Below are 9,182 nucleotides of genomic sequence, written 5' to 3' on the forward strand. Positions count from 1 at the left end.
GCCATCATGCTGACTCGTCATTCAGGTTTTAGACCCCTCCAGCATAGATACTAATGTTATTCACGTCAAAACCTTGATTTGAGGTGGGGGGGTTTTGGATCAGAGCCGATATTTTTGGTGTATGTGGAAATTACAGATTTGCAGTTTAAACTGCTTTTAAACACAATTCCTATAAATAATCCAAGTATGATGTTTTAAGAAAGTATTTTGTTTGTCAAGCAGGCCTCCTGATTATGAGGCTTTAATTTACTTAACACATAGGAAAAATATGTTTTAAGTACAAATATACTATTTGAAAACATGTTTTAAGTTTTAGCCTCACGTGGGTGTCAAATACAGAAGATGTTAACACCCTTGCAGCTGTGTCTGCTTCACTGTTTGACTGTGCATTACCGGAACAAAGCACACAACTGAAAAACACAGAATCGCCCTTTAATGTTTAATCAAAGGGTGATTCTGTGTTACTATTTATAACATAGAACAGTATATTGAATTTTTAATATTAATCAAATAAGTCAATATGAATAAACTACCTGGGAAATGATAACATGCTCTTTTTTTCCACTTCTTCCCGGTTGTTGTGAAATTTAAAGGACTGGTACAAAACAGACAGCTGACCACACGATTCAGTCTGGGTTTAAAGTTGCACTCTGCAATTTTGCTGAGATGCTCAAATAATTTGAATGACTCAGACATGACATCTTCCATGTTGTAATGACGCTCAAGACATCCCACTTGCCTCGTGATCCCCCAGGTTAAAACAGGTAGACAATAGGACTGAAAAGAAAATCCTCACGTCCCCTCCCATCTCTTGTCTCACTCTATATATCACCCCTTCACCAGAAGGGCTGATCAGTGTTTTTACTATCCCAACAGCGTATACCATCACATTGCCTGAGTGGAGGAATTTTTTTTTTTGACCGAGAAAAAAATCAAGAACAAAGCAACACAGCAAAATGGGAAAAGTCTTAATTGGAGTCTTTGCAGTCATTGCATCTTTAATGCTCGGTAAGTTTATTTATTTCTTAAAAATGTGACACAGCCAGGAAAAAAAAGTCTAGATTACTTTATTGTAGTGGTGGGCTTTTTGCAGATATGTTGTATTTGTGAGTCAGTCAGTCATCTTCAGATTACCACCGCTGTATCCGCCGCTGCGGGTCACGGGGACATAGGGCGTGAGGCGGGGGACACTCCAGGCACGAGGCCAGTGCACCGCGGAGCCACACAAAGACATACAACCATGCACACACACACTCATTCCTACGGGCAATTTGGAACGGCCAATCAACCTGAAGCGCATGTTTTTGGAGGTGGGAGGAAGCCGGAGAACCCGGAGAGAACCCACGCAGACACGGGGAGAGCATGAGAACTCCGCACAGAGCGGGACTCGAACTGTTGTATTTGTATTAATTGAAATTAGTCTATTAAGACTTTTTTGTACAAAAGTTTTCCAAACTTGATCTGATAAAGGTGAATTTCATTGAGATCATTCTCAGTATCGACGACTACCAGCTGGTGTTTTGTCAAGACGAAATTAAAATTTCAATTAAAAAAATCCGGTACTGTGGAAAAAAAACAACACACAAACCTTCCTCTCAACAATTTATACAACCAAACCAAGCGCATGTTTCGTTTCTAGAAGGACATGCTGCTGTTTAATCATTTATCTTTATCAATCAAACCTTTGTGGGTTTATAGTCATTCATTGCTTCACAAAGCAAGATGTGGCAGATTCCCAAAAATAACTACTATGTAGTTTTGAAATTGATGGAAGTTTATAAATCAAGGGAAGTTGTTCTTTCATTTTAGTCCTTTAAAATTTTATTACAGCAAATCTGGGTCTTTTCAGCAAATTTTGTGTTACTTCAGCCAAGACAAAATTGTGATGATTAGAGACACACATAGTCATAGTCAACTTTTAATGTCTAATGTACCATATATGCACAACATACAGCACAGATGAAATTACAGTCCTCTCAGACCCAGAGGCAGTACAAAAACACACGAAAGAACCGCTCTAACCATAAAGGATTTTTTAAAATTTAAGTGTTCTCTTTCTTTCAGTGGAGTCCTTGGTCTGCAACAATTGTAGATTTAGCTTGTTGAGCTTTTGCATATTCCCCAGCGAAGAAACCTGTGGAACCAACACCAGTGTCTGCTTTACAGGCAAAGCAAGTAAGTGACGTCCAACCTGCATAGCAGATCGTAGCGTTCCCATTAAATACATGGCATTGCTGCATAGGGGGGGGTGACTGCATTAGCATCACTCCCACATACTTACAGCTGCATTCACTCACATGACAATTACCTGGTCTGACCAGATATTCCTGTTTTTATTTTTACTTAATCAATGTACATTTTCTTTAAAGTAGAAAAACCACAGAGGACAATTAGTCCTCTATGAATGTAAAAATAGTACAGTTGTCAAATAATAGCGCTTGGTTAAAGTTTCACTGTCAGAATGAAATTTAATTTTCAGGTTTGACTCGAGAAAGACACTGAAATATGCTTTATATCATTTTGTTAGCTCATCTCATTGATTGAAACATATTGTAAAAACTACATAAATATCATTAACAACAGCTTTTGTAAAAAAAAAAGTCCAGTAAATTATTTTCACAAAAAATAATACAGCAATAGAACACACTCAAGTTTTCTTTATCTCAGAACAATCCCTGATTAAAAGAGGTACGTTTCTGACCCAACCGTGTTCTGTCTGTCCTCAGCCTTCCCTGCAGTCTCTACCTCGGTGGGCTTCAACACTCTGGGCTGCCGGGAGCCTTCTGGTTGCAATCAAACCACAAATGGCACCATAATGGGCGTTGTCTTTCAAACCCAAATCGAATGCTGCTCCACAGACTTGTGCAACCCCGTCTCTCTAAGCAGCGCCACAACATCAAAGATGACCTTTACTGCCGTTATTGGGGCTGCTGTCCTCGCCTCCGCCTGGGGAACCATGGCGTAATATGAGAAGAAAATCACTGTACCTCAGTTTTTGTGATGTTGTGGCTCAGTTTCATGGTGAGAGGCTAGATATATAAAGCCCAGAGATCGTCATAGTAGGTCATGAATAAAGTTGTGTATGTTCTACACTGCTATCTTACATCTTTAATGTACTAATGTATCTTTTGAAGTGCTTTATGTCTTGTAGGAGATAAAGAACTTCTCAGAATAAAATAATAGGAAAACCTCCTCTTGCCTCTGTATGGATAAATGTTTATATAATGTTTTTAAATCGAAGAATGAATAAAAAGTTGAAATCATTCACCTCAAGTGTGATGATGAACAATCAAGACAGTGTGTACAATGGAGAACATTGATTTCACAAGTTTGATTCTTTTCTTAAAACGAAGCGTGTGGACCGGAAGTGATTTGATCAATAGTCAAAGATATTGAGGACCACGGATCAGTTTGCGGCAAGACATTTCGAATACAGTGTACAATAGTATACAGTAGTGTACAATAGTGTACAATAGTTCGAAATCTGGCAGCTGAATGTTTGATTCTTTTCAGTGTTATGAATTTCAGACAATTGTAATTAGCAATTACTGTAGTCAAAACACTACCTACAGGTAAGTTTGAGTTTTATGCACTCCTGAAATCCATTTATGTCACACTCTGTGGCTTCTGGATGTAATGTAGAGAGATATGAAAGCTATGCTCACTGTTATCTCTATATGTGAGAAATGAACTGCCAGTGATGAATATAATAATATGTACCTACGAAATTTCTGCCTTTTCCCGACTGAAGATTCTCATCTAATCTAGTTAAATGACTTTCACCAATATTTCCATCACGTAACATGATTATTTATATTTACGCAATTTTTTTGAAGAAAAAAAATTCCAGAACTGTTATATTTAAATACCCAAATGATAAATTATCTCAGTCTTGGATTTTGGTCCAGAGTGATGACCTGGTAGTTTTCCTCTTTTCCTTCCTTGCTATGATGCTGCTACCTTCGTTGTCTCGTTCAATGTGCTGCTGCAGATATAACCACACATTTGCCTTCATTTGTTTTAAATGAAACCTGTTCCAGACTCCGATGGGTTGTGAGGCAGTTAGCATGGAGCAGCATTCCTCCATCCTCCACCTTGCGTTCAGTGTTCTGCCCTCCATTGTGCATGTTGTGTGTCTGTCTGTGGTTACCAGGATGTGGCTGGTCTGGCCCCACTCCACCCACCTGAGGGTCAAGGCTCTCCTCTAATTCAACTGTACATTTGCATTACTGAAAACAAACTCGTGGCTAACATCCTTGTGATATTTTTTGAACCTGTTTTTATTTTTCCGGACTGTGTTTCCTCAGACTGTGGTAACCTGCAGCAAACATCTTCTTTTTTTTTTTTGTTGAACCTTAACTTCCAGTCTCACAAGCCAGTATAAGCCACCAAAGGCATTTGATTCATGCATTGTTGTCAATGTTTAATTAGAGTTTGTAAAATTTTCTTCTTAAATAACTTAAGGTGCTTTAAATTGTATCCAGGGACAATCCAGTCATGAAAATGTTTGGAGTGACAGGTGATGTTGAGTAGTGTCCGTCATGGATCAGTTATTAGGATATACTGAAATGTGGAAGTATTTCACTATATTTTTCATAATAGGATCCCATAGGATCCTATTATGAAAAATGTGTTTTTCATTATAAGGTCCCATTATGAAAAAAATACTTTTTCAAGTCCGACATGTACACAGTGTCCTAGAATTTGGAAAACAAACGCTTCCTGCATCAATAAATACTTGAAATATTTTTTGGAATTCAGAATCAAAACGACTCGATTCATAACAGCTCCCATCTTGATGTAACAATGGGAGTGACTAACAGAGTCATTGACATATCCTGAGCCATATTGATTGATTGACATGTCGTGTCCCCGGATAAGGGCGTGGTCATCCTCTAGTTGGAGTTGGTTTTCAGGCTTCGGTAGCGGTGTGTGGCAATGAGCTGGCTCAAAGCTACACACTGACATTTCCTCACAAGGTGTTGAAGGTTCTTCTAAGTGATCTGAGAGCAGCGTGTATTCAGACCGACGACACCCCTCATTAACCAACAGCCTCAGCCTTTACGTGCAGCCTTTACAGTGTTTCTTTAATACACAGAAGTACGCTGCATTCCATGTATTAAATTTCAATTGTGCACACGCGGATGCTGTCAGCCAATAGCATGCGCATACGGTATCACGTGACTACCTACTAAAAATCCGCGATGTAGTGAAGCCGAACATCTTGAAGCGCGAATACGTGAGGGATTACTCTATATCATGAAAAAGATGGGAAAAATAAGAGCGAAATACATAGTAATGAAGTTAAGTTCCAGACTATAGACGGTAGCACAGGCGTTGACGTGGCGCATGTAAACAAAACGTACGTGAACGCGGGGGGAGGGAGGTGTTGATAGAGGGAACTCTAGAGGTACACCTATTTAAACGAAGCGTCTGGACCGGGAGTGATTTGATCAATATTCAATCAAAGATACTGAGGACCATGGATCAGTTTTTGGGGAGACATTTCAAATACAGTGTAGTTAGAAATCTGGCAGCTGAATGACATGAATTAAAAAAAGGATAAAATGGGACCTTTAATTTAGATAGCTCTTGAGATATTGCAAGAACTTCCATTATGACATAATGGATATTAACACATCCATCTATCCATCCTTGAAAATGGATGGACGGATGAGGTTTTCCAAGTCAGGCGTTCACCTGCATAGAGCAGGGAGGGTGAGAGGAGAGAGGTTTGCTTCTACTATCAGATAAAGCTGAGGTGATCCATCACCCACATGAACAGCTGGGACCTTCTCTTTCACAGTAGGGACTTGATAGAATTGTTTCAATGCAGGTATCAGGAATGCCTCACTTCTCACAAATGTTCTTATCGCTGCTCCTTGATGGGTGTTAGCGATATGCCTCCACTCCCCACCACCCACTGCCTATGTATATAAGATGACTTTGAGCCTAAGTTCCCTAAAAGCGGACTCCATCAGCTTCTGAAACATCAGATCTATATTAACTGAAGACCAGCCAACACCTCCCAGTGTTATTCTGACCTGCAGGACACGTTTCATCTACCAACATCACTATGAACAAACTTCTGTTGAGCTGTGCAGCGTTTCTGACTCTCTTTGTCACAGGTAAAATATTTTCACTGTATGTTGAGCATAGAAATCTTAGTGGAAATCACAGCTCATAGACTCTTATCCTGAGTTAAATTAAGGGGGGAAAAAAACCCCACAGTTTCAACGTCACCCTGTCCAAACTGTGTAGTTTCAGTTTTTCTAGTGCGAAATATTTTCAATACGTTCACAACTGAATCTTGTTGACCCATATTCTCAGCATTTACTTTGGAGATTTGAGTTGACAGAGAATGATTGTGCTAATATTAATTATTTCAATCTAAAATGTGTGATGTTTGCTTACATAGACATAATGAAGGATGTGTGACTTGCTGTAGGACAGACCACATGAGCTTCAGAGAGAGAAAATCAACTCATGGATGCATGAATTGATTTTTATGCATGAACATGTTTAATACAAATATAATATTATTAATATAGCTGCATGTTCTTGAAAAAAAAACATTGTAGTGGCTTCTATGGTGTGGGGAAGTTGATGTTAAATGTGAAATCCATTTTTCACGGAAACCTGTGAAAAATCTGTGCAAATGTGTATCACACATGTAACTGGAACATGGTCACATCATTAGAAGCGTATTACTGTAATTAGTTCAAAGTCATATCCTGGTAAGTTTAAAGTCACAGCCAGTGGTGACCTTGAGAGGTTATGAAAAACTGTGTTTACTTTGTGATAAGGGCAGGTCCTTGTTTGATAAAGGTGGAACTAAATGGCATGAAATGTTTGTGGCTAATGATTTAACTGGTTATTGTTGGTATGTGGGAAAGTATTAGAAACTCAAACTACTTTTGTGGTCACAGTCTCCTCCTGATTGCTTATTTTCTGTTCCACAGTTGAGTCCCTCACCTGTAGGTCCTGCGAGGTATCTGTTCTTGGCTCCTGCCTCTTCACTGATCATGTAAATTGTACAGCACAGCAGAACAGTTGTTTTGATGCAGTAACTGGTAAGATAAAAATGTAAATAAATCACTGATTTTTTTTTCACACCAAAGAAAAAAATAGCACAGATGCTATACTGCTTCATATGTAAGACTTTTTATCTTGACACAATGAATGATGACTGTAATTAGCCAGGAAATAAGTCTGTTTTAAATTATTTTCAAACATCACCATAAGTGGGATAGGGTTAGGGTTAGGATTAGGGCATTGAAATTTAGTAATATAAATTATGCAATAATTTACTTTTGATTGTATTTTTAGGGAATGTTTTCCTCATAAATGCAATTTGAAACTATTGTTTGAAAACCCTAATTTTAACAAATGTCTCATGTGGAAAATGCAGAATCAAGGTTTCACATTTTTTCACCTGTAAAACAAGAAGGAGGGTAGCGCTAATAAGGAATAAGGAAGAAATAACATGAGTCAATGCAATAAATAAAAAAATATTTGTGAGCATATTTTAAAATATGTGAAGATTTCAACCACAGAAGACCATCAAATATTCAGAAAACTAAATATTATAAAAATTACAATTATGTAGCAGGTTTAAGTATGCATCATATTTTCAACAAAGACTCCTGACAACTGACCAAAAAGCCCAAAATCGATAAAATGAAAGCTTCAGCACTGCTCTATCATTACATTCAGCTCTGCTTTTGATTTTTTTTTTTAAAAACAAAACAAATAAAAGATAAAAGAAAGTTACTTGAAACACAGGTTTCCATCATATATGTGAAAACAAGTTATTACTTAGCTAGAAACAGTGGTTTTAGGCGCGTTTAGGACTGAAAAAGTTGGAAAAAGTCAAAATGTTTATTTCAGACTGAAAAATGCAAACATATTCAACAATGCTATTTGCCACTCAAAGCGACAAATAAATGAAATATAACACAGGTTTCCTAAGATAAATCTAAGCACGTGAGGTTTTAACTACAAAGAGTCATTTTAGAAGCAATTCTGACTGAAATAACTGAAAGGACGACAAATTGTTCATTTCAGACTGAAACGAGTGAAAACGTGTTCGAAAATGCAATTGTGTCATTACTTCCAACAGAGTTTAGTGGCCACCTGTTGCCCATCTATTCACGAGGCTGTATAGAGGACTCCATGTGCAGAAATGAGACCAATCAGCCCATCCTGACCATCACCTACAACGTCACCATACACTGCTGCTCCACTGACCTGTGCAACAGTGCCGCCTCCTTCAAGCTGCCTCTGGCTGCAGTTCTAGCTGCTGCACTCGTGGCTCTTTGGAGCCAAAAGAGTCTTTAAAGAAGAGAAGAGGAGCTGATTTTTATCCTTTAATTTGTTGAATAAGCTTGCAGTAAGTCAGTGTCCCATGCTACACTTGATATAAATTATTTTTATTTGTATTTCACATGTTTATGAGGAACTGAACTGACCTGGAAATGTATATGGAATTTCTCGATGTTAATTAAACAAGTTAGTGATTGTTTGGCAAGTTAAGGATTTATTTTAGCTCTTTTGTTGTTAAAATAATGCTTTTAAATTTCAGGTTTTCTCTGATGCTGATCAAATATAATAAAACTATGTCAAGATTAGAGATACATGATACTCTTTCCTGTCCTGCACACCTGTAGTTACTGTCAGCCCAACTCTCCTTGATGGTCTGTATTTCATTATTCTGAATAAGTCTTATTTGTGTGCGATTAATATGAAGCTAGTCAGCTGCTCTTAGCGTAAAGCACGAGCAATCGAAAATTTAGTGACCCCATTCTCACTCCACATTTTATGTTTCACTTGTTCAATCACAAACAGAATACAGAAAAACGTCTGTTTCAGTATGTTTGCGCCAGGGCGTGTGAGACAGGAATAATTCAAGCACATAACTCCCTGCAAAACCAAAGGGTGACATTTTACTGTTAATCTGTTGTGACTTTGGAATTATTGTAGTTCAATAAAGGATTTTATTTTATTGTATGCAGGAATCCATGCAGGAAGCATAAAAAGCCAAACAAAAGAGATCGACATAAAAGCAACAAACAAGAAAAAAAAATTCTGGCAACTTTAAAAAAATCTTTAAAATGATAAAATAGAAGGCAGCACAGAAGCTAGAAACAAGGACCATTATCTTCACATTCAGCCCAAATTTG

General features: G+C 37.9%; 2 protein-coding genes across 2 annotated transcripts; both read left to right on the forward strand.

The window, feature by feature from the left end:
• The first annotated feature begins 97 nt into the window (after positions 1-97).
• LOC137607856 (lymphocyte antigen 6 complex locus protein G6d-like) lies at positions 98-3,215 on the forward strand. The gene is made up of 4 exons (XM_068333881.1): positions 98-764; positions 877-1,008; positions 2,065-2,175; positions 2,727-3,215. The coding sequence occupies exons 2-4, from the start codon at positions 957-959 to the stop codon at positions 2,963-2,965; spliced, it is 402 nt and encodes a 133-aa protein (XP_068189982.1). The 5' UTR covers positions 98-764; positions 877-956; the 3' UTR covers positions 2,966-3,215.
• A 2,741-nt stretch (positions 3,216-5,956) lies between these two features.
• LOC137607547 (sperm acrosome membrane-associated protein 4-like) lies at positions 5,957-8,967 on the forward strand. Its single transcript, XM_068333396.1, has 3 exons — positions 5,957-6,128; positions 6,963-7,073; positions 8,123-8,967. The coding sequence occupies exons 1-3, from the start codon at positions 6,077-6,079 to the stop codon at positions 8,338-8,340; spliced, it is 381 nt and encodes a 126-aa protein (XP_068189497.1). The 5' UTR covers positions 5,957-6,076; the 3' UTR covers positions 8,341-8,967.
• Positions 8,968-9,182: the final 215 nt, after the last annotated feature.

This window comes from Antennarius striatus, chromosome 14 (assembly GCF_040054535.1).
Source record: "Antennarius striatus isolate MH-2024 chromosome 14, ASM4005453v1, whole genome shotgun sequence".
Taxonomy (NCBI): domain Eukaryota; kingdom Metazoa; phylum Chordata; class Actinopteri; order Lophiiformes; family Antennariidae; genus Antennarius; species Antennarius striatus.

Excerpts from the sequence above, each read along its gene's own strand:
- LOC137607856 (XM_068333881.1), top strand. The coding sequence starts at position 957 with ATGGGAAAAGTCTTAATTGGAGTCTTTGCAGTCATTGCATCTTTAATG. Across the intron at positions 1,009-2,064 it reads CATTGCATCTTTAATGCTCG|TGGAGTCCTTGGTCTGCAAC; the intron begins GTAAGTTTATTT and ends TCTTTCTTTCAG. Across the intron at positions 2,176-2,726 it reads CTGCTTTACAGGCAAAGCAA|CCTTCCCTGCAGTCTCTACC; the intron begins GTAAGTGACGTC and ends GTCTGTCCTCAG.
- LOC137607547 (XM_068333396.1), top strand. The coding sequence starts at position 6,077 with ATGAACAAACTTCTGTTGAGCTGTGCAGCGTTTCTGACTCTCTTTGTC. Across the intron at positions 6,129-6,962 it reads TCTGACTCTCTTTGTCACAG|TTGAGTCCCTCACCTGTAGG; the intron begins GTAAAATATTTT and ends TCTGTTCCACAG. Across the intron at positions 7,074-8,122 it reads TTGTTTTGATGCAGTAACTG|AGTTTAGTGGCCACCTGTTG; the intron begins GTAAGATAAAAA and ends TACTTCCAACAG.